The 25,406-nt window shown below is 43.4% G+C and overlaps 1 protein-coding gene across 3 annotated transcripts in view; it reads left to right on the plus strand.

Moving 5' to 3' along the window:
• Nucleotides 1–19,041, plus strand: part of LCORL (ligand dependent nuclear receptor corepressor like) — a 99,269-nt gene extending 80,228 nt beyond the window's left edge. For 2 of the 3 annotated variants that reach the window (XM_045284404.1, XM_045284403.1), the window contains exons 4-6: nucleotides 4,306–4,399; nucleotides 12,446–17,148; nucleotides 17,745–19,041. In XM_045284404.1, coding sequence (XP_045140339.1) covers nucleotides 4,306–4,399; nucleotides 12,446–17,148; nucleotides 17,745–17,803 — 4,856 coding nt within the window. In that variant the 3' untranslated portion in view covers nucleotides 17,804–19,041. Of the gene's footprint in view, nucleotides 1–4,305; nucleotides 4,400–5,780; nucleotides 9,954–12,445; nucleotides 17,149–17,744 lie in introns of those variants that run through there. The other variant, XM_030888634.2, reaches the window with a different exon arrangement.
• The last annotated feature ends 6,365 nt before the right edge of the window (nucleotides 19,042–25,406 follow it).

Consider the following 25,406-nt stretch of genomic DNA (forward strand, 5'->3'; position numbering starts at 1 on the left):
ACAACAACAAACCAATGACAAAAGGCAAAACAAAACACAACAAGAAAGAAAAGCTTGTAGTTAGTTCAAGGATCATTTGTTGGCCTTTAGGAGTGTTTTCCAGTCCAGTCTGTTGGGGCACCCCACCCTGGCCCCAAAGACCACCTTCAGCATTCCCTGGGAACCTCGCTGCTCCATTCTCTTGCTGTTCTGTTGTACCCCTTAGTGTTTTGCCTCGGTGTGGCGGGATCAGATTGGGTGCAATTCCCATACTGTGTCTCCGTTGTTGTCCCCTGTAGGGCTATGGGTCAGTGAGGGACGTCATTTAACAGTTTTATTGACAATGGTCATCTCTTGAAGAAAATAGTCTTAAGATAAGGTCTTGAAATAAGAATAAAATTATTATTACTGGGGAATAAAGGCAAGAAATGATGGTAGTAAAACAGAGTGAGAACAACATTTTCCCCTTTAGTAGATTCTTGCATTGCAGTGTGTTTAATGAGATGTAAAGGAATAATAAGCTCCTCAGCCTTGAGGAGTACAGCCTCAGGGGAGGAGATATGTAAATCAATCATTGCTTGATAATGTCCTAATGTTATGGTGACCTTTATGTAGTGAAACACCTTACGTAGTGTTACAAGGTGCTGCTGACACTTGGGAGAAAGTCATCAACTTGTGCTTGGGGAGCTGTAGGTCTCTAAGGCTGAGTAAGGGAGTTAAGCAGGAATTTGACGCTTTGAAGAGGTAGAAGAGGTGGACAGTGTGCATTTCCAGAGGCATGGTGGCACTGCATAGCATATTTGAGGGAGTGTGCACATGCTTTAAGAAGCCCTGGTAGCATAGTGCTTATGAGTTGAGCTGCTCACTGCAAAGTCAGAATTTCAAAACCACCAGCTGCTATGTGGGAGAAAGACTGTCCTTTCTACTCTCAAAAAGAGTTACAGTCTTGCAAACCCACAAGAGCAGTAATTCCCTGTCTTATAGGGTTGCTATGAGTCAAAATAGTCCTGATGGCAGTGAGTTTTTGAGCCCTGTTGGTGCATAGTTAAAGTGCCTGGTTGCTGACCAACAGCTAGATGTTTTGAACCCATCATCTACCCCGAAGGAGAAAGATGAGGCAGTCTACTTCCAGAAAGAGTGAAGCCTGAAGGGCCACAATGAGTCAGAACTGACTTGATAGCAATGCATTGAAGGATATTTTGATACACAAGGGGTGGGAGGTTTGATATCAGGTGGTAACTAAGCATAAAAGTAGGGTATACCAATAGATGCAAGATATGTCCTTGAAGAAATAGATGTTATGGTACTTTACCTTTTTAAGATTGGCACCTAACCTCTAGCCATACAGTTCTTGCAGTTCTTCAAAATTCTATTCAGCAAATGCTTATTGGGCATTGTTATGTGCCAAGCACTATTGGAGGCAGTGGTTATATTTTGATGAATTAAATAGACACTGCCTTACATAGCCTATTTATCTATCAATATACAGATGAGTGGAATAAACTGAAAGCATTCCAAACTCACTACCATAGAGTCAATTCCAACTCCTAGCAGCCCTGATAATGTAGTGTTACTTGCTGGACTGCTAACCCTAAGTTCCGCCGTTCAAAACCACCATCCTCTCGGTGGAAAGAAAGATGAGACTTTCTACGACCATAAAAAGTGCAATCTCGGGTACCCTGCCCTGTAGAGTCACCATGAGTTGGAACCAACTCAGTGACAGTGAGTTTAATTTTATTAGGGTCACTCTGGCTCGGTAACTGGGTTACAAACTACTAAAATGCTAAATAATTTAGCTAAGTGTTGCTGATACAGGATCTGGAAGAATGACATCCAAATGTGAGTGAAGACACAACTTGCCTGACCAGTTAGAGTTGGAGAGGATGTGTGTTGGGGTATCAAGAGAAGGAGGAAGTAGTGGTCTGCGAACACAGAGATGAGAAATAACATTGCATCCTTCCCTCCAGTTTCCCACCTCCACCCTTGACCCAGTGCCAGCCATACACCCAACAGCAGCTTGGACCTTTAAACCCATAGATTAAGATCATGTGAATCTTCTGCTGCAAACCTACCACCGGCTTCCTGTCTCTCAAAGGAACATTCACAGTCTCAGCTTGGCCTGCCACATAGGTTCCCACGTTATTTGGCCGACCACCTCCTTTTCAGAAAAAAAAATTTACTTAGCGCAATTAAAATCTTTTGTAGCCCCTCATCTAGGACAAAGTGTTATCTTTGTTAGGTGCCCTTGAGTCCGTTTCGGTGCATAGCAACCCTGTGCACAGAGGAAAGAAACGCCGCCAGGTCCTATGCCATCCTCACAATTGTTCTTATGCCGGAGCCACTGTGTTGCAGCCACCTGTTCACCCGTCATACCGAGGACCTCCCTCTTTTTCATCGTCCCTCTACTTTACCAGCAGGATATTCTTCTCCAGGTCTCTCTCTGGTCTCTCCTGACAACAGGCCCAAACTCTGTAAGATAAAGTGTCGCCTAAATAGAATAGTGTAATCCTAAGTATCTGTTATTACAGCTTCCCTGAATCGTTCAAGAGTCTCCACCCCCCCTAGAATCAGCAGGGTCTTAGGTTAGCAGTCTTCCAACAGCATCTCTGATCTCGCCTCACTCAGCCCGGAGCTCCCTCTACATTCCATATGGGATGGGTGCACTGCCCCCTGGCACCAACTGTTCCTTCTACCAGGCTCTCTAGCTAGCTGCTCGACTGGTGCACCGACCTTGGTCAGGACTCTTTCCAAGTCACTGAGGCCCCACTGTCACAATCCACTTACTCCTCTTGATCATCACCCAGAAATGTCTTCTCATTGGCATTATTCTATGAACCCACTCACGAGTTCTATGCACCATGAGAACATGTACCTCATCTGACCTTTTTGTACCACTGCTTTGGACATAATAGACACTTCATAAATCACCAATGAAGTATGCATAGGAGGTTTGGGAATGATGTTTCCTTTCGTTCTTTCATCATTGTATTTCATGACTACTTCAGTATTAGATGACTTTATATGGTAAGAATAAAACCCAGTTGAATGATCAAATATATTTTTAACAGGTATTTTTTAATAGCTTACCTTTTCCTTTATTATTGTTTAGCTGTTGGTGGTTGTGTTAGGTGCAGTTGAGTCGGTATTTTGGCTATGTTTTTAACGTACAGTTTGTTTTCTTTTTCATCCTATAGACTGTCAGATTTGCAATATGCCTGAATCTTTGAAGTTTTAATTGTATAAACAGAATATTGTAATACTATAAAAACTAATAATGTAAGCAGTCATTTTGTAGCAAGTTAGTTTTCCTGAAAAAAAAAAGATATTTTACATTATGCCTTTGATCTTCTTCCTCCAACGGTAGATATAACCAAAAAACCAAACTCCCCGCCATTGAGTTGATTCCAGCCCTGACCCGACAGGACAGGGTAGAGTTACTCTTGTGGGTGTCCAAGACTGTAATGCTTCACAAGAGTCAAAAGCCACTTCTTTCGCCCGTGGAGCAGGTGATGGTTTAGAAGCACTCACCTGATGGTTAGCAGCCTAATGTACATAATCCACTACGTCACCGGGGCGCCTGACCATACTTAGAACCATGGTATATTATGTCGGCAATGATTCAACTACTGTACATCGCAATCATTTAAAATAGTACAATTATGAAGTGCAGTTTCTAAAAAATACATTGGTTATACACAGAGTCAAAGTTTACCGAAAGTGCATGTGCCAGACATTACTGGTCCTACCAGGTACTAGCTGTGCCGTTCTCTTAGTCCTCGTCCTACTTACTGTTCTTGCCACCTTGTACAACCTTCGTCACTTCCATCTACCCAAAGAAAGCCTCACTGGGCAGTAGTCAATGGGAAACAGTCCCTGAGGAGTGATCAGAGGTACTGCAGTCAGAGTGGGTCAGTAAAAGGTTTTACAAGCTACAAGGAGACCTTGTAACACTAGGTATGCAGTGTTGAGCTCCTTGCCTAAAGGTCAGGTTCAAACCTGCTCTATGGGAGAAACATAAGGCTTCCTGCTCCCCTAAGAATTTACCATCTCAGAAACCCTGAGGGCAGCGGGATCACCTGCTAGTTCGGTCACGTTGCCTGGCCCTCCACCTCTTCCTCTGTCTGCATTCTTTCTTTCCTATATAACACCATCCCAATCAAGCCCTTGCTGCTGTGAACGTAAGGTGAGTGGGTCATGGTCCCACGTCAAATCCGCGTATGATCTTTTAGGTCGTGAGTTAGCAGCTGAGAACGTATGAAGTGTTGGAAATGTCAGGCTTGCTGGCGTGTCATGAATATAAAGTCTTTTCTCTTGCCAAAATTATAGGGGATGGAGTGTTAGATCTCTCTACAAAGAAAACCAGCCTCCAGTGTGAAGAATCCTCCATGTGTGATCCTGCTTCTGAAAATCCAGTGGCTGGGTAAGCGACATCTAGGGCATGTGCTGCGGTGCTAATGTGCATTGACCTCTGCAGAAAAATCAGTTCTCTTCTGGGTAGACCTCAGGGAGCTTTCCTCCAGAATTTTTGTCACTCATAAGTACGTCTCTCTCATACTTTTCATTTGTCCTTTTCTTCTTTCTTTTTTATTCTTTCTGTTAAAGAAAAGTTATCAGAACAATCACCAAACTTTAGTTCATGTTGCTAAAATGAACTACCGACTTAATCATAGAATACCAACCAAGAAGCAGGACGAGTCAAGACCATTTCAAATGTCCAGGAGGCAATTTTAAGGAAAATATTTCATGGCAGTATTGAATTTTTTAAACAGTGACCAAATTCTAAAAGTACGACATCCTCAACAATTCTGAAAGCTAGCTCATGGTGTTTGCTTCCCCCACGCCCCCTTGTGCTTTAGGTGTGGTGGCAAACCATTTAATTTTTAGTCATCACCAGAGAGACCTTTCATGCTTTGAAAGCTGTCATTGAATGAATTGATTGAAACCAAAAATTAGTTGTGAAATGCTGTTCTGTTGAATTCTTGGATTTGCATTTTTCGTTTCACTTTTATTTTTTTGTAAGTTTTGCATCGTCCCATTAATCAAAAGCCTAGGAAGCTTTTTTTTTGTCACCCTTAAGTCTCAGTTTTAGACTGTCATTTATTTCCACCAAGGTTGTCATAGCATTTGAATTGTAAGTCACAGCAAGCTTTCTTTGAAGTTGGAGGAACTTGGAAAATTACAGTGATACATTCATTAAGCGATAGAAACAGCATGCAGACTCTCTCTAAAACAAGATTATTTTATCCAAATCTGACTTATCAACTCGTTTCAAATTTGAATTTTTTGTCTAGAGAGAAAAGTCTGGAAAATATGGGGTGTTTGTGTTTGGTAATATTCTTGCTACTACAAATTTCCTTTAAAGGGGTTGACTCTTTTATTACTTGTTTAGCGGTAACGTCACGTTTTCTACTAACAAAAACTCCTTTAGGATTGGGGTATTTTTTTTTTTATAACGGAACATTAATTGTGCAGATAAAATTTATTTAACGTGTTGCTCCGCAAGCACCTGTCCGAGGACTAGCAACATCATGAGAGTATTTTTACAAATACTGAGTTAGGGTTTGATGTTCCTGGAAGGGCTGCCCGGTGGGGGCCACCGTATGATTGCCACCTTGTCCTAGCAGGACTGTATGTAGCCTTTGCTTTGATAAGGAGTAACTCCGTCTCACAAACTTAAACGTGTCATAAGCAGTGATGTTACCTAAGCAAGGAGTATAATAAAGGAGTGGACCCTCCCCTTCCATAGCTGTGTGAGAGTCTCTCATGCATCAGTTTACCATCGTTTCATTCCATCCATCCAGGAGACTCCACAGAAACAGAGAGGACTATGTGGAAAGAAGTGCTGAGTTTGCAGATGGTTTGCTCTCAAAAGCTTTGAAAGACATTCAGTCTGGAGCACTGGACATAAATAAAGCAGGCATACTTTATGGCATACCTCAAAAAACTTTACTTCTCCACTTAGAAGCCTTACCAGCAGGGAAGCCTGCGTCCTTTAAAAACAAAACTTGCGATCTCAATGATAGTTACTCATATAAAGACAGTAAAGAAACGTGTGCCGTGCTGCAGAAAGTAGCCTTATGGGCACGAGCTCAAGCCGAGCGCACAGAAAAAAGTAAACCCAATCTACTTGAAACCTCAGAATTAAAATTCCCAACAGCTTCCAGTTACCTCCATCAGTTAACGCTACAGAAAATGGTTGCTCAGTGTAAAGAGAAAAACGAAAGCCTACAATATGAACCGTCAGCTCCGACTGTACAGTTAAAAATCCCTCAGCTGCGAGTGAGTTCTGTCTCAAAGCCACCACCCGACGGTTCTGGGCTGCTGGATGCCATGTATCAAGCCTCTAAAACGTCCGCAGTGCTGGAAGGGTCAGCTCTCCAAAAACTGAAAAGCATCCTCCCTAAGCAGAACAAAACGGAATGCTCTGGGCCTATCACTCACTCAAGCGTTGACTCTTATTTCCTACACGGGGACCTCTCTCCTTTGTGTCTTAATGCTAAAAACGGAACCGTTGATGGAGCCTCTGAAAACACCGAAGACGGACTGGACCGCAAAGATAACAAGCAGCCCAGGAAAAAACGTGGCCGCTACCGGCAGTATGACCACGAAATCATGGAAGAGGCGATCGCGATGGTGATGAGTGGGAAAATGAGTGTTTCCAAAGCACAAGGAATTTATGGGGTACCTCACAGCACTTTAGAATACAAGGTAAAGGAAAGATCTGGAACACTGAAGACGCCTCCGAAGAAGAAGCTCCGATCACCGGACACTGGGTTATAGAGTATGGCCGATTCAGGGACTGGCAGCTGCAAAAACAGCAGCAAGCCTGTGTAGATCACTTATTAGGAAAACATCTGTGTGCGCGTGAGTGTGCGTGTTTGCGCGTGTATGTGCCCAGGTGTGTGTTTGTGTGTGTCTATCTACACATGTGTGGGGATTACAAATGCTCACTCTGACAGGAGACATAATATTTTACAGTTCAAAAACCACTTACATGCCTTTTGAAAAAAAAAAGTTTTATTCAGGGTTTTCACTGTGGACAGGATTAATTATATAGTTGCTTACTTAATTCTGATAGTTTGTATCTAATCCTTGTATAAATAGGTGAAAGAAACGATTCAGGTTTTCTTTAGTAGTCAATAGCGTAAAGCGTTGTGGGAAAACAAGTGCTTGTCAAGTGAAACATTTTTTATTGGTGAGAGACCACACACCAGCCATTCAGCTGAACCATCTTATAATGGAAATACGATTAATGGTTTGTAAACATTTTCATGTAACATACAGATCTCGTAACCAACCACCAGTCAAAGTTTCAGTGGACAGCTCTTATCTCCATACTAAGAAAAATTAATATATACAGTATTAGTATGATGCTCCAGTGCGTTCTACAGAGTGCACGCGAGTGCATCCGCCAGGGATAGAGAAGAAAACCTTAAATGCTATGTATAATGAAGTTTAATATTTATCATTTAACAGTTGACTTAGCAGGAAGTTGGGGTTTACAAGGTCTGTACTTTAAGAACAAAACCGACACCTTAGTTAAACCTCTAAGCTAAGAAGGACTGCTAAGAACAGAAAAGAATTTAATTATTAAAGTAATTTAATTTCCTTTTTTATTTTAAGAATAAGCTAATGTGTAAAGGTTAGAAGAGGAAGTTGAAATGCAATGTAGAGCACATTCTGCTGTGCACAGGAGAAGCTTGATTCAGAATGGTCACTTTGGTTTCCATGTGCCGGTTAGTTGATGGTATGACTACTTTAAAGTTTCAGGATTGTGACGCACTCCTCCTATGGAAGAACCTCAGTGTAACTTTAATATATTTGCTGCTGTGACATTTCAAAACATTTTCAGTTTATCAAAATGAATAGCAGATTTCATTTTGGTGGGCGACACATTATCATTTTTTGCTAATAACCAAATTTGCAGTTTGTTCAGGGTCTTGAATAGATTTTACAGATATTTAACACTGAAGCTGTTTTGAGCGTTCAGTCATGTAAAACGCTCTGTGAACTGGTTAGGTAGCTACGGGGCAGTGCATTTTCCCTCTCGTTCAGCTCCTAGGGGAGCGGGAACAGCCCTGGTCCTAGATCAGTTTCAGAGTCTGGCTCCGAGAACCCACGCCCCGCCGCCCCCGGGGGGTGTGCAGGGCACCCATTCTGGGGTGAAATGAACGCCCCTGCCTCCAATGGGAAGGATGAGGATTGGCTTGATTTATTCAAACTTCTCCGAGTGCCCCTTACCGCTGTTAAAATTCAGGTTCTGATCATTTTTCTAAGCCAGTTTTCCTAAATCCAACAGGACTACTTTTAGCTGAGTGTTTTGTTTTGTTTTTGTTTGAAATAATAAGTGCACCTTGTCAAATGCTTGTGTTTTTACACTTGTGTTTGTGTGTATTTAACAGTCAGACGTACATGTACTACTGCCGAGATTGTTCCGCTCTTAAATAGAAAAGCGACTTCTATTGTCGCTGATGAAACTGAAGAGTGCGGAACTGCACCATCGAGTACGATTGGTCCCTTAGATTTGGTCTCTTAGACGCATTCTGGACCCTCTTCAGCTAGAAATGTTACTTGTAATCCAGGAGATGAATCCTCGTGCTCTTTGCTCTCCCTGCCCCCCTGCCCCCCCTCCCCCAAAATATTCTTTCTAGATTACAAAACAGCAGATGTCAGGGTCATCTTACTTTTTTAAGAATTAAGCCATATTTTGTGAGGGCCAGAACTTGGATTATTTACTATCCACCCCCGCCCCCCTCCCCACTGAACAAACAAACGCTAAAGGTAAAATCAACATTTCAAACCAATATTATTGACCTCTTTATATAGAATTTTACTTCAGAACTTTGGGAGCTTGAATGCATTATATACTATTTATATTGTATTGAGCTTTTTTATTCCTCACACTATATTTACATTAATAAATTGATTGAGACGTTTATAGTAAAGGGAAACTTTCCAGAACACTTTTGTATCATTTAAAAGATGACCTGACCAAAAACGTGACAGGATTCGTGAAAATCAGGGATCATTTTGCTGTTGTCTTCACAGTGATCAGTAGTTTTGTAGGGAATGATTAGCGTTAATTTGCAGCATTTTAGTACTGGTATTTATTTATTTGGGGTTCAAAATTCGTAAATTGAAATATTTTTTGATAGTTGATAGATGAGTGACCAACCCATAACTTTTCAAAGAAACAAAAGATTTCTAATTATTGAGTTGGTGTTTGATTACACAAACTAGGAAAGGCAGGGAAATGTAGGGGCTCCCCCTCACCACAACCCCACCCCCCATCCCCAGTGATGCTACTAAGATGTTCTTTATGTTAAACTTTCCAAGTACGTTATAAACTCAGTTAGTACTCTTTGACAGTTTTCCGGGAAAGCCAGTTTCAGCAGACTTTTGATGAAGGCGAAGGTAATCCTTCTGCGCTTTCTACTTATTTGAATGTCCCTCAAGTATTTTATATTTAAAAAAAAAAAAGGAAGAAAAGAAAAAAAACAGTGCCTCTGTTTTTAGAACTACTGCTCAGTAAAGTTGTTTAAACCATTTCTGGTAGCTAATGACAATTTTATATTAAATTGTATACTAACTTTAGTGAGACTGATTTTTTTTAGTTGTTTACAGTACAAATACTTGTATTTGTTTTTTAATTGCAGTATTTCCATTGTCGCAGTAATTTAGTAAAACTCTGTGGCTGCCTTGATTTTGACAGATTTTGTTAATATAAACTGATTGTTAGGCAATTAGTTATATTTATGCATAAATCAATTGCACTATAATTCATGAATTATTTATTACAATATTTTCTAATGAATTCATGTATCTGTCTTGTGTTGTAAATGTACTGTAATTCTGTTTCTACTTTGTGTTGTTATATATCTAAATCTGATTGTATGAATTTTAATTGTTCAGTTAATGTGTTTCTAGGTTGTAATTTGTAGTAAAGCACTTCAATGCTTTTGCACATAAATTTACAACACTGTTGGTGTGTGATTGATTTACTCATTCAGTAAAAGGAGAAAAACAAGGCAAAGAAAAAAACCTGACTGCACTGACTTCTTTTAATGCCTTAATGTTATAAATATACTTTCTCTGAAGAAGTATGTCAACAACCAGGCCTGTAATAATGAGCGAAATGGAAGATGTGCAGAAAACAGACAGGATGTCTTAGGTGAGAAAGATAAGCAAGGTTAGGAAGCATTGACATTAAAAACAAAGGATCTCTGCAAAAGAGACTTTTAGAATCTCTACCCTTGAAACAGGCCTCCGGAATTCCAGGTTCGAGACTTATGTGAGTGGATTCACCTATTATTTGGTGAGCTGATAGGGTTCTTGTTAGAGTCTAACGTGCAGCACACATAGAAAAGAAAACCAAGTAAGCAGATGGTGGGAGTGTTCTAAGAACTATGATATGACTATAGTACCTCAGTATTTAATTGGTAACTTTATTAAGGAATTTCTCATGTAGTATTTGTGAAAAGGCTATGCAGGAGGTGGTGGTATATTTGAATCAGACATGGTGTATATAGAATTTCATTCATTCAGTTAATAATCTGAATAAGAAAACTTTGAAAGCGCAGACTGACATGGAATGTAGGAAAGGGAATCACAATCCTTCAGTGGTTCTCCTAACAACTGAGTGTTATCAACTTGAAACTGTAATGTTTCTCAGAATTCCTGCTTCTATTCATAAGTTTGGTTTTCATAACAGAAAAACAAAAGCTTTCCTGCATCCTAGGAACTATTATGAAACAATATTAATCTTTAAAATACATGGTAGTGTTGGTTTTTTTCCTGAAAAAATATGTAATTTCTCTCATTAATTACTAATTAACACATATCTGATAGCTACAGCATAATTTTTTTAAAAACAACATTGAAACACACTTAACACCTTTTTATATTTTCTTTCATTTTAATTTTTAATTTGCTGCAGAAGAATAGGTTTTCATTTCTTTAATATTGGATAGCTATCTTTTCCCACGTTTCTGTTCTCAGCGTAGATTTTTTTTTTTTAATTGTGCAAGAATGACTCTGAGGAGCCACTTTACTCTACCAGCCATGACATTTACACACACACACACACACACACACACACACACATGCATATTCAACAATTAAAGCAGTCGTGGACATTGTAACTTCTCATTTTGTGTGCTAGCCTGATTTCAAATTACTTGCCAGTTTTAGCCTCGGGTTATCTACAAAGCCATCCTTTTTTTCCTCCCCGCAGAAAAGATTTCATCAAGTGTTCAAAATTTCCTGTGATGCCATTGCTATTCACCTAATCTAATTCAACAAGATGTAAATCAAAAGTTGCATACTTATTTATGAGATAGGTTCTGCCAATTTTAGGGTCTAGAATAAAAGATTAATTCTTCCTTTCCTTTTAAAAGAAAATTCTGTGATTTTTAACATAAACCTAATAAGTTTTTATTAAAATCAAATTCCTTCTTCAGTAGTGATTCATAACCAGTATATCCCAGTTCCAATTCTAAATAAGACTCCCGTAAGCCAGGCACTGTTAACACCCAATGAAAGACAAGCTCGTGAGTGGAAGGCTAGTTTCATGTTCAGAGTTTGGTGATATGTTTAATTAAAGTAGATACTTTTCTGAAACAGAATTCTTTAATATATTATGTTCTTACTGCTGACATTGGAATAAAAAAAATTGTAGGTTTCTTCATTGGTTGCTAAGCAATCCTGGGTCTTAGGTTAAAGTTAGATTCATATTAGTTTCTGCAGTGGGACATTTTCCAGCATTTGAAATTAAATAATTAGGTAAGTAATGCCTCTAGTTTTGATGTAATTAGTATTTAAAATCAATTTTTAAAATAGATGTTATTTTTAAATAGCTTAAATATTTAATTTTCTGACTAGGTTAAAATACAGCTTAACTTTAGTCAATCTGTATTTTTATGAAATCTAAATCCCTTCATTTTTCTTGTGACTGCAAAGCTCTCATGATTAATCGTTTTACTTCCACTGCTTGGAAAAGAATAGGTATTTTAAATAAGGAGCGGAAAAGTTTTACTTCTACATCTTAAAGTTCCTTGTTTGTACTAATATGGACTGGTTATTCATTTTAAAAATACCTTATAAAATGTCCACTTTGCAAAACAGTTAAACTCCTTCTGAAGCATTTGCCACTAAACATCCATAGTTTATCCAAAACACTAACCATTATCAATCTGTAACGGTATTCATATGGATGCTTGGCTTTCGTATTACAGAAATAGGGCTGTGCTCTGACTCATAGGCCTTATCATGAGACTTGAAGTATCACCAGTGCTTCTTTAAAGTTTTGCCCCATAATAACCATGCTGTTGCACTTGCAGCACTGTTGGGAGTTAGCAGTCTGGTGATCCCCAAATCTCTCTTGTTCAAGCACTGTTAAAATGACGACTCCTGATACGATTGGTACTTTTGCTATAATTTATTATTTTTGTTTGATTTTTGTTTTTAGTTCAACTATTGATGCAAATTCAGAGGAAGCTACTAAAATGGAAAACGAAAAATCCGCATTAAGCAAAGTTATGGAATCTTTGTGCACACATCACCAGCAACAGATGTTGGCTATGTTGAAATGTCTAGTTCAAGAGCGAAATGCTGCTTCCCTGTGCTGTTGTAATGCATCCCGGGCTGTGCCTTCAGAACCTCAAAAGCCCCTAATTGAAGATGACGTACGTGGTCTGTTTTGTAGTTGTGGGACATACAGACTGGCAGAAAGAGGGTGTGTACAAAAGGAACGACAAAGCCCTGAGGTCTCACCCCTGTCAGTCTGTATCAAAGGTCAGCCTTGGGGGTCTTGCCAAACTGTAACTGTCGAGCCCATTAAGACAGTAGCAAATAGAAGAATTGCAAACCCTTCTACTCCTCACAGGTGCTGGGCTGGACTGCTGCCAAACATTCACTCTGCCAAATCCACCTGCCCTGCTCCCATCTTGTCCAGGGAAGTGTGTGATCTGACAGCCAGCCCCAAGGAAGCCTGCAGGTCGCCAAGCCCCTCCCCCCCACCATTATCACCCGTGCAGACGGAGCACTTTGACCACCTGAGAGATGGTGTGTCCGAGCTCCCAGCCTTAGAAAATCACAAACTCGAAGCAAGCATTAACCAGCCTCCCTCTCTCCTACCAGCCGAAGTCTGCCGTGGCCAGGCCGACCACGAAGGCAGAACACAGAAAGCTCAGAAGCCCAGGAGCTCAGACTCTTGGCTGTTGGGAGACGGCCACCGTTGTGGGGCAGATCAGGAAGAGGGTGAGAGCAGCACGATCTTCCAAGATCTCATGGATCGCATTAATGAGAAACTGAACTCCATAGAAACCACAGATCCGACCACCTTTCTGAAGCCAGCGGGTGGTGATTATCACGCAGATACTGACTTCAAACTGGGCGATTTAATAACTTCCCTCCTGCACAATGCCAAGGCCAACGATTACAGTTTTATGGAATTACTGCGTCAACATGAGAAAAAGGTAGAAAACAAGATTATCCAGACACGATTCCGAACGCAGCAGGAGACCCTGTTTGCCATGCACACCTCTCCCAATTCGCCCGTGCGCAGAAGGCAGTCTTTACAGATAAAGAGAGAACTGGCTAGTCTTGATGAAAACTTTCCAAGAAAAAAGCACACAGAAAAAATTGGGAAGAAACCCACGCACACCCAGGAAGCATCTTCAGTGGGCAAAGGAAAGGCCCGCCATTGCCAGGGGCTGTCTGTGCCGGATCTTAAAAGCCATGGAGATGAAAACCAGGCAGAGGCACCCTCTTCCCCAGGTTATGCACTGCCATCATCGCCACGACCTCTTTGTGGTTTGGAAACTACCTTGACGTGTGACACGTCATCAGAAAGCTTTAAAACGCCTCCTGAGGAAAGGATCACTTGCAACCCGCAGGAGAAAACTGTGGCTTGTGAACAAAGATGGCCGTGTTACAGGGAGACTCCGGAACGGGAGGAGGTTCAGACTCCAAAAAGCAAGGTTCCCGGGCTGCTGAGCCGAACAAAACGAAATATTGTGCCTCCAGGGTGGTACTCAATCTATGTGACCAATAATGTTGTATTGAGAAAGTCTCCCAAGGCTAAAAAAGTATCTGGACCCATCCCCAAAACAGAGACTTCAATGGAAAACACACACGATATAGACCTAAGCAAAATTGCAATGCATTCTAATGTGCAAGTTGTGGTTGAGCGTTTGGAAGACACAATAAATATGGCACAAAAGTCTTGGAGTCGTAACCAGCCACCGTTAGAAGGACATACGGCATCCATAATAGAAGAGGCCCGCTGTGAAGACCAAGATGCGGATGGAAATCTGACTCTTAGCATGAGTAGGATGGCCTGCAAAGAGCAGAGTCTACCAGAAAGGGTACTTGCAACCAGCAGTCGTAGCACTAGCAGCTGTGTACCTACCATAGATGGGAGTACAGGAAGTGACACTGGTCACTCGATGCCCAGGGTTGAAAATGAACCAGCCAAATCGGAAGGCGCTCAGAGCTCCTTCTCCAATTACTCTAGTCCTATCAAACTCATGTTTCTCTCTGAAGTTAAAAGCAGTGAAGGAGTCAAATATATTTTAACCTCAGTTGGTACTTCTGGGTCAAATGTCAACCTCGCTCCTGAAACATTCCCAAGTCATAATCATGCAAGTGAAAACTCCCCAGAAACAAATGAGGATATCCCCCATCCTAACTTGGGGAATTATGGTTCTCGTCACAATTGTATTGACACTTCTCAAGGAGAGGCCAGTAAAGTTAATTGTGCAATTCCAGAAACCGCAAAGGGCGAGACGCCACAAGAAGAACAACCTAAGGAAAACCCAACCAGTGTTGCTGTTGAGTCGACTTTTAAAAGGAAACCGGGTAGACCTAAAAAAATTGGTCCCCAGGTTGTGAAACAGATCAAGCGACCAATTGGGAGACCCCCCAAACCTAAGACCAATCAAACAAATGTCACCATTTGCCAAAAGGAGGCCGCTCTCGCGGATGAGAAAAGCCCAGAATCCCTCATATCAGAAGTCAAGGAAGGTCTTTATAAAAAGAACATTACGGTGACTGTCATTTATGGACGGTCAAGAAGAACAAAAAGATACATTTCGGAAGGAAGTGCAAACATAAGCAATGTTGTGTGTCTAAGCAATCCTGCTGCTGACTTTTCAAGCCAACATCATCCTCTGAGACACCTTAGAGACCACACAGTTGGCTCGGCGGAGAGAGGAAGTGCCGCCTCCGGTCTGACTACGGAGAGCGACGTCTTGGGGTCTGGCTATGAGTACGTGAGGCCCATCAAGAACAAGTCTGCAAGACCTGAGCTTTCCAAGAACGTTATCCGGCCCCCCGCGAAGCCGTTGACAATAATTAGGAAGCCCGGGAGACCTGCCAAGGTGAGGATCTCCGGGATAACTGTGACGGTTCACGGACTCTCACCTCAGGAGAGAGAAGTACGCATCAGCAGCAGCGTGCCTCCCTTAGACCTGCAGAGGGCGGAGGGAGAGAAGCTCCCCAAAGAGGAGTGCCGTCCCCCGTGTCCCAAACTGGATGCGACCCGGCAGACCGAGCCTGACAGTTTAAAGGCAAGATCAAAAAGTGCGGCCGCTCCCGCGCCTCTGAGACAGCCTGCGACGGACCGAAAGCGATCGTTGCGCTTTTTGCATCCGCTAGCCTCTTCCAGATCGCTGATGTACAGGAACGCCCTGCTCCGCAAATCGTATAAACTCCATTTGCCCAGGAGCCGTGGCCGGAAGGAGAGACGGAGGCAGTCACGGATAAAGATGGCCCCGAAAGGGACCTCAGGAGTGAGGCCCACAAGGAATCCATACACGTGCTTGGAAGACGACGCCTCGCCGCCGCCCATCACTGACGTGTCTGCGGAGCCTGTCGTCTCATCAAGCCCCTTACTACGGTGGTGGGCTTCTTCCACCTCGAGTGATTCTCTGTTAGAGGAATTAAACCACCGCTTCGAGCAAATAACCAATGCTTGGGTGCACGTGAGTGGAGACGAAGCGACAAACAGCGTCCCTCAAGTGGCGGAGCACGTTGGAAAGGAGCCTTTGAAGCGAGCCAAGCCGCTGGGGACCTGCCTGTTGGAACTTCAAGTCTCACCTGTCAAGATGCTGTTTCAGAAGAAGTACGATCTGAAAGAGCTCTACTCCTGGTTTATGCAAACCACGGAAACGCACTCTCTTTCCTTAGTGAGGAAAGCAAATGCCCGGAACCCTGTGGAAGTCATCAACACCAGGGGACTTCCACTGGGGGCCAAGCAGCCTCATGGGAATGCCAGCCCCTTCCGAAAGCACCTTAAGAAATTTGCACTGTCCTCGCCCTCCAAACCAGCGGGGAAATGGCACCTCCTACGTCAAATGGCCGGCTCCCCGGTCTTCCAAGTGAACAGTGCCTTCACTCTGGCCAGGCTCAAGCGGACTGGCTTCCAGAAGCTGCACCATGGAAGGTGGAGGGGGGAAGGAGAGCTGCACGGCTGGGCACCGGTCCTCTGGAACTCCCGAAGGAGAAACTTTGGGTTTTTCCGCCCGAACCCGTTGTTATTACCTAAGTCTGAAGCAGGAACAGATGAGGGGGACTCTCTGAAACAGGGCGTGCCCGGCATCCGAGCCCGCGCTGGCTTAGAGAAGCCATTCCTGTCAGCAGCCCAGCAGAATGGGGCAAAGTTCCGCCCGAGGGAGCACAAGGGATCCCGACTGGGAAGCGGCCGCCCCAGTGACTGGAGGCCCAAGACGTTAAAAGACTGCAGGATATTTCTGAGGAAGATCAACTATCTCGAACACAGCAACACCTTTAAGTTAAACGCTGTCATGTACCCTCCCGATGCCATTGCCAGTGGGAGTGACCGTGAGGCTCCGGGCGAAGACTCAAAGCGCTGTGCCCTGCGATCCCATTCAGCAGGGTCTGTGGCCCTGAGGAAGCACGCTAGAGAGATGGCAAGTGCCAAAGCAGATAGCCCTCCTCCCAGTCAGCAAGCCGGCCTCCCGGCCCTTCGCAGACTCAGCCCTGGTGCTAGCGCAGACAGGAATACTTCTGAGAGTTCCGTGGCCCTTAGCAAACTGAGCAAAAGGAAAAGGCCACCTTGGAAGAGCGCAGACATGGCAGCAAAAAGGCACAAGTGGCAGTCTTGCAAGAATGGACAAATGGCAAACTATTGTTCAAAGGCCCAGCTGGGTAAGTTTTTCTCTCCTTCGTTTTAAGGTCTCATGGTAGGTGCCCTGAGTCCAGTGTTATAGATGGAAAAGAAGCAGCCAGGCCAGTTTTTGACTGGTTCCTAACATTTTTGGACCACCTAATTTCCTGGCACTTTGTATGGAACCCTTAAAATTAGGTGCTACTACATGTGTAGTGAGAGGCCTGGTGGTGCCAAGGGCTCAGCTGCTGACCTTAGCTTGGCCGTTCAAGCCCACCAGCTGTCCCCTGCAGGAGCAAGACATGGCAACCCTATGGGTCAGTTCTACTCTCTCCTACAGGGGCGTTATGAGTCAGAATCGAGCTGCCAGCCGTGTGCTTAAATAGACCAACCTACTGCCCCACGTTCAGGATTCCAAGCATTTCAAAATAGGTTTAGTAGCGATAGAAAGCTTCTACACGTACCTACCATTGCTGTAAACAACCATATCATCTGCTTTTGAGTTTTGATACATCTAACTTAAAAATTTAAGCAAAACAAGTTGACTTTGATAACTGCCCCATAACTAACCACAAATTGACTACTGCACTATCGACTAAGATGTATTTATTTTCTTGACAACGTAAATGCGTAACAGCAAGAAGACCACGTAGAAGACGTAAAGACTGCATCAATCGGGACGGTCATAGTCAGTAAGCCTAGGATGTCAGTCCTGTGTTGGCCATCCGGTTGCTGTGCCCTCTGGGTTATTTGAAAAGTGTCATGGGCACGGCACATCTTTTATCTCATTCCAGTCATCACATTGTTTGCCTACCTGACACTGAACCAGCTTCCACAGATGTAAAGAGGAGAGGGTTCCTTTCCACACTCAGCCCAGCTCAGCCGAACGAAGAACACAGACTCCTCTGCTGGCGATCGTCCAGGTCACGCTCAGCTCAGAAAGCAACAGGAAACTTCCACGGCAATCCCTCCGTGCTGTCTCCAGTTGTCCTGACCTCTGGTGCTTAAAAAAACCGAGTCTCCCTCACTCAAGCACTCTCTCACTGTCAGCAAGTCGATTCCAACTCAGGCCTGGCACAAACGTTGGGTGTGAGCACCGCGACTGCCAGCCTAGCCAGTCCTCTCTCCACTTCGGGAAGCGGGCTAGCCCACGAGGACGACCTGGCGGAGTGCGGTGCTGCCCGCAGGTGCTCCTTGCCCTGGCAGGAGAGCGAGCGCGCATCAGGTTGCATAGCGAGATTTGAGAGTATTTATCTTGTGGCTTTTCCTGATTGCATTGGGTATAGGCTGTTGCTAGTGAGTGCTCATCATTTGCTGTTGTTGTTACCGCTTTCCTTTTTTTTTTTTAAAGCTAAAACCAATAGTCGTGAGCCTTTTATTAAAATACCTTAAGGCAGTAATGACGAGAGTTTGCTTGAGCAGAATAAATTCTTGTGGCCCCCATAAGTGAGTGACGTAAACGGAATAGGATCCCTGTCGCATTCGTCAAAGGGACCTCACGATGGAAAGATTCACCCACACGGAAAAGCATGACCACCTGCTCTGGCCGTCACAAGCGATGCCATCGTAGCAAACCGTCTCAACAGGGAGACGAGAGGGAAACAAAACCAATAATAATGAAAAGTGCCAGCTACCCACCACGACACTCATAGTCCACCTAAAAATACTCACACGTATTTTTAAAGACTTCCAGAAATAGAGTGAGGTATAACGTTTTGTTTGTAATTCTCTCTGCCATTCTCATTCCATGCTTGTGAAACTTTACCAAAGGTTGTCTGTATTAATTCGTTTTACAACAGAACCGTATTTTGTCTTTCCAACAACCCTAATCATTGTATCTGCCTAAAGGAATAAGTCATATTTTTTTCAATATCATTCTTCACCCTGTAAATAAGAGATAATCTTAGAAAAGTAAAACGGAAGATGCCGCCTTACTGCATTTGCAAATTCTTTCAAAATACTTCTGGGACAATTAAAAAAAATTTTCAGTATGATAAGAGTTGTTCTTCACCTGCTATTTTTTTGTTTTTGTTTTTTAAACTGCTATTTAAATTACTACTATTTCCTGTTCTGCTTAAAACTTTATTTATCATTTACTGATAACTTTCCTTCTTCGTTTTTTTAACATTTTTTAGAAAAATCAACAAGAAGTTGTTGTTTTTTTAAACAAAATTGTACTTTTACCAACACGTGATATTTATCTGATTTTTCAATGTTAAAGTGTTTGTTTTTTTCCTCATGATTCTTGGTATTCCATACTTCTTTTAGCTTTTTTTGCTTTTTTTTTTTTTTGGAAGTGGTGCTAACGCTCATTATTAGTTTCATGTGTGTTTCTCTGCTTTATAAGGTAATTAGTGACTGGAGACTTGAGAAAACAACAACTGTTTGACAGAACTTTTCTAGAAAAGATGTCTGGGGCAATGTACAATGAATTGTGGGATATCTCTGGGGTATTGGTGGAAATCCATGGATGTCTTGTTTTTCTGTATTCTGAGATGAACTATGCAGATAAAGCTTAGTGTGTAGGACTTTTAAATCTTATACTTTACTTCATTTGCACTGCTGTGCAAGTATCGACGTGGGAAGAAGAAATGCAATTCTTGACCACCATATCCGTACTTCAACAAATACTTCATGAATGGCGACTGCAGAAGGTCAAAGTTCCCTTTGTGTTTACGTGAGAAGACACCAACATCGATTTCCGTGTCCATGGAGGAGTGCATTCTGTGTGTGGACCGTGTGCGGTGCCAGGAGGTAGAATGGTGGGAGCGTTCCGTTGGCTCTGCTGGAGCTCACCTTCTCTGGGGACGAGAGAAATTAGCTGGCAGTGCCAGCGGTGAGGCGCTCCATCTAGGCAGTCAGCTCACCACAGGAGAGAGAGACGGGACCCAGGGTTAGGGTTTCAAGCAAGGTGACCCAGAGTCCAAGTTGGGGCTGAAGTGTCAAAGGCGGTTAGAAAGGAGCCGCAGACCCATCTGGAAGGCCTGGGGCACGTGAGAACATGGCTTGTCTCTAACAGTGGGCAATCACACACTGTGGGAGGTTCACAGAGCCGAGGCGTCAAATGGGTGTGTCGGGCGAGGGAGGTTAGAATAGCAGGACACCAAGCTACCTGGGGAAGCGAACTCTGCAGTGTGAGCTCACCGTGTCTGGGGCCCTGATGTTGGGGATGTTAACTGCCGCCCCCAAAAGAACTTCTCTGTCGGGTTTTCTTGGCTGTCATCTTCACCAAAGCAGATAGGCACACCCGAGAAAGGTGTTATAAATAAATACCCACACGGCCCTGGACAGAACAAAGGTTCCTTCCTTCATCTTGGTCGTGGCCCGCATGAATCCTGAAGGCAGTGGGGACAGTTTGTGGGCACGCAGTTGAGTTTCTAAGGAGACTGGGTAAGAGCGGCCATCAGAAGGACAGGACTTGGTAGCTGTGTTATTTTCTCTCCGCAGCCGTGACATAAGCTTGGAGAACAGAGGGCCCTGGAACCTTGGGTTTTAAAGGGATCGGGCTCTGGTGGCGCTGTGGTTCGGCACCTGCCTGCTGACTGACGGGCAGTGATTAGAACCCCTCAGCCACTCTGCCGGAGAAGATGTGACCCCTCTGCTTCTGTGAAGATTCCAGCCCTGGAACCCCACGGCCTGTCCCACTCTGTCCTGTTAGGGTCGATATGCGTGGGAATTGACCCACCAGCAATGGGTTGGGTTGGGGGCTCACCCAGTGGGTGTAACAGAAGGACAAAGCAATCAAGCCTTTCTTTTATGAATAGTGGGGTGTGAAGCACTTTTCTACCAGTATCACACACTGGGGCATATGACCAGTTAACAGGAGTTGAGATTTGAGGTAATAGGAGCCCCAAACTAAGGGTGGCTATTGAAAATAAGAATATAAACCTTTTTAATAGCAGCACCTCGAGTTCTGAAAGCAAAAGTGCCTTCTCCTAATAGATAAATATTTGGGTGCAAGAAAGCTGCCTTTGAACATCTCAAAATTTTAAGACTGGAATAACCGAAAGTGAGCCTGGCATATTGATAGGAATAGTACAGTACGCCTCCTCGGTCTTGTTTAATTGCGCCATGAGAATTCAGAAATGTGGGTGGGGTTCTTAGATTATTATAAAACAGTTCCAACTAGCAGCTTCTCCTGTCTCCTCATCTTTCCTCAGAAATGAGGAGGTATACATGCACACACACACACATTCAGAAATTTGGCCTCCACATAGGTTTATAACCACTGGTGATTTCTAGCTGACTGGCGTACTTCTAGGGGCCCTGGTAGCATAGTGCTTATGCATTGGTCTGCTAACCACGAGGTCAGGGGTTTGAAACCACCAGCCATTCCTTGGGAGAAAATCAAGGCTTTCTACCCCTGTAAAGAGCTAGTCTCGGAAACCCACAGGGGCAGTTCTACTCTGTTCTGTAAGGTCACTCTGAGATGGAAAAGACAGTGAGATTCAGTGAGGTATTCTTCAGTTACACTGACACATTCTCCTCTGACCTGGCTTGGAAACTTTGCCTCATTTCCTCAATTCTAACCCAAAATGTCCTTTCAGAATGTGAGATTGAGGTGGCCCTTGGCACAGGCTGTCCTTAAAGCATTTTAATAGAACATTTAGAGTTAGCCTTCCCTCCTGTGCTGTTGGTCACACACCATGTTCTCATTTTGAAAATGATGACACCTTACAGTGGCTGATGTTCAGAATTCCATTCTGATAGTAACGCATTTCCAGGTGGTCCGCAGTTGCCTTCATCTAGTTTGATACACAACTATCGTCCAAAGGTGCAGGGGCTCGGGGATGACCAGTTCCTCCTCACAGTGCCTGTGCGCCTGTGAACTCCCTCCCCAGCCTTTGTCACTCAACTGCTAGCTCCCCGCTGGCCCGGTGGGGGACATAACTAGAGGAACACTGCTGCACACAGCTTCCTGCTAGGGCTTCTCTCTCTCTGCGCTATGCTCCGAGAGAATGTAACTGCTGTCAAAACAAGATCATTTATATTATCCCTGATGCTATGTGTCCTGCTTTGTGTAAATTAAGTTAGTGTCGTGGAAGCAATCGTGTAAGTGCTTTATTGACACACAAGAGAACAGTGGTGAATTCCTTGAAGCCAACGCGGATTTTTCATCCTTGGTTGGCGCATGGATTCCACCGCCTCTCCCTTTGAGTTAGGAACAACTGGCAGTGGTCACTTCCAGAGGCCTCCTCTGTATTACAGACCCTACTGGGAACGTATCCCACTGTGAAATTGGGAGCATGCGATCAGTGTCTCCTCAAGGATCTATCCATAGTCTTAATTTGGTAAGAACTGGATGAACTGAAGAGAGCTATCTTAATATAAGGAATCCACTCATCAACCTGTTCTTTTTTATACACGAGCTCTAAATGTCCACCTTGTTTATTACCAGCACCAAAAGTAGATAATTCCTTTCGCTTGTTTAACATTCTCGTACACTTGGGACTTTTAATGAATAAGTTTTCTGCTTACAGTTGGGTTTTGAGGGGTCACCATCATCTTATAAACTGAGTAAAGAGAAAATTTTAGGTTTTGAAGGTTGTCTAACTTTTGCCACAATGCTTGATGAAAATATAAAACAGCTACTTTGAAATGCCTGGTGTGCTGATGTATTTCCTTGGCATTGTTCAAGACCTGTTCCCAACCATGACTCATCAGCCCATGTCTTTCATAGAAGCCCCGTCAGCTTAAACTCTGGACACTTCCTCTTTTGATGTCCCAAACCCGGGGTGAAGTATTAGTTACAATGGGACACAAAGACATTATCTAGAAGGGTCGTCATAGCTATTTTGCCTTTGACAATGTAATTCATGTAACCTGAAGATAAAATGATGAGCTCTTCATCCGAGTGACTATGGACTAGAGTTTAGGCTTCATTCTCTCAATCCAGGAGCCCAGCCCAGAGCCTGTTGGTGTAAATAAAGTTTTATTGGGACACAGCCATACTCGCCCATCAGTTATCCACGGTGGTTTTGTACCACAGAAACTAATGTTTGCCGAACTTTCCCAATCTACACCCTCTTTCAGGGGGGGAAAAAAATAATCACTGCCCATTCTGGCAATTAAAAGCTGTTGTGCCTATATAGTCCAAGATAAAAGTGTAATCAACTGCTTTTGCGGTCTCCCGGTGTTGTTCCGGCCCCCACTAGGGGGCAGTATCGCCCACTTTGGGAAACGCTAACTCGTTAGCCTTCCTATTTAGAGTAAACCCTGCCATTGAGTCCATACTGACTCATAGGGACCCAATAGGACAGGGTAGAACTGCTCTTGTGGGTTTTCTGAGGCTGTAAACCTTTATGAGAGCAGCAAACAAATGACATTGGAATTTCACTTAGTAGGTTGAGATTATTCCATCTCCATCCCCAGTACCCATAGCCCTACCCCAGTACAGGGATTTTTCTCTTGCTCTCTCATATGTTAGATACTTGTTCTGCTTTTTTACCACCCGGGGGGAGACCTGTTATTATCCAACCCCGTGGTGCTGGCGGCGTCACGTGTGCCCATTTTGTTGTCAAGCTTACTGCCCTGCAGCTTCCAGACGGAGGTAAGTTCCAGGGACACCCTGTTCCTCTTCCTTCACCAGCTGGTACTCCCCGTTAGAGATGGCTTTCAGTCCTTCGTGCCACGATAAGTTCCTGCCGCAGGGCCCCACGGTCCATCCCTTCTTTCTCCCAGTCCATCCCTTCTTTCTCCCCGTATCCTTTCCTCATTTAGAAATTCTGAATTCTTGGTTCGCCTCTACCGAATACCATTCTCATTCTCTCTCCCTCTAATGTTTCCTCTTTTTCTTTGTTTTAAACTCTTTGTCTCATTTCCCCCAGGTTTTAAATTGTTCTTCTAGTGGGGCTGAGTGAGGATTCCTGGGTTGTCAGAAGAGTAAGCACGCTGAATTCACCTGTACTTTAATTGTGGAGGGAAAGGCGCCTGACCAGCTGCATCTGGCTAGATTTTTGTTTTGTTTTTACTGGTAGCTGGGCTTTTCCTTCCCTCAGTGTCAGGCTACCAGGAAAAGTGTTTGCTGCTTCCTGTGCTGTACTGTTGTAGAGATTCTGTGAATTTGCTCATTCAGAAACATTAGTGTTCCAAGTACCTGGCAGTATGTTAGATATAGGGAATATGATAGGGAACAGAAAACAAAGTTCCTGCCCTTATAGGTCAGATTATTTAGAGACAGACATTGATTAAATAATTAAACATCTAATCAATTCTCAGTGTGTGCTGCTGTGAGAACTTAGACGTGTCTGTATGTCCTTTTAGTGCTGTAAACATGTCAATCCACCTGTCTAGTTGCCTGCATAGTTTCTGATGAACAGTCTGTTGATATTTTTACCATTGTTCCTTGATAGATAACGTGCCTTCTGGCTACTTAATAGATTTCCTCCTTCATGCTTGCTGTGGTTTTTGTTTGGGTTCCTCCTGCTTGGAATATGTGTTTTCATTTTCAACACATTCGGAAATTTTTTCAGTTGTTTCTTCAAGCACATTTCTGTATGTCCTCCCTCCTTCCGGGATTGCAATCACGTGTATTTTTGTCCCACGGGTCACTGATACTCTGTTCATTTCGGCTCAACTTTGATTCCTTTCTTATATTTTAGATAGTTTTTATTTCTGTTTTTAAGCTCATTCGGTTTCTCTTTGGCGGCTATTTTTCTTTTCATGAATCAGGCTGGGTCTTGGACACAACTGTCATATTTCTCCTGCTCATTGCAAGCTTCTCTCACCCTCTGGACTGTAGGACGTTTACCTAAGATACCTTTCTTATCAGCGGTGGTTCTCAACCTTCCTAATGCCAGGACCCTTTCACACAGTTCCTCGTGTTGTGGTGACTCCCAACCATACAATTACTTCTGTTGGCTACTTCATAATTGTAATTTTGCTACTGTTAAAATCGGGCGACCCCTGTGAAAGGATTGTTCCATCCCCCAAAGGGGTCGCGACCCACAGGTTGAGAACTGCTGCTTAACTATTGTCTAGTCTGTTATCTATGCTTTTTCTATGTCCTTTTCTACTCACTCACATTTATCTTCATATGGACTCTATTTTCATGTTTTGGCAGGTCTGGTAATTTTGGAGTGGGTGCCAGATATTTTCAATTTTATGTTGTTGAGTGCTGGCACTTGTGGGGGTTTTGTGTCTGCTTTTGTTTTTTTATGTTTTAAGTATTTTGGGGGGGAGGGCTTTGTTAGAAATCAGTTCAGTTACTAAGAAACATGTACTTGCTATGATGAGGCAGACCCAGAACAACCTATGCCCTAAGATGGTGGTTCTCAACTGGAGACAGCTTTGCCTTCCC

The sequence above is a fragment of the Echinops telfairi genome, unplaced genomic scaffold, assembly GCF_000313985.2.
Source record: "Echinops telfairi isolate 266 unplaced genomic scaffold, ASM31398v2 ScPeMD7_7468;HRSCAF=8506_1, whole genome shotgun sequence".
Classification (NCBI taxonomy): Eukaryota; Metazoa; Chordata; class Mammalia; order Afrosoricida; family Tenrecidae; genus Echinops; species Echinops telfairi.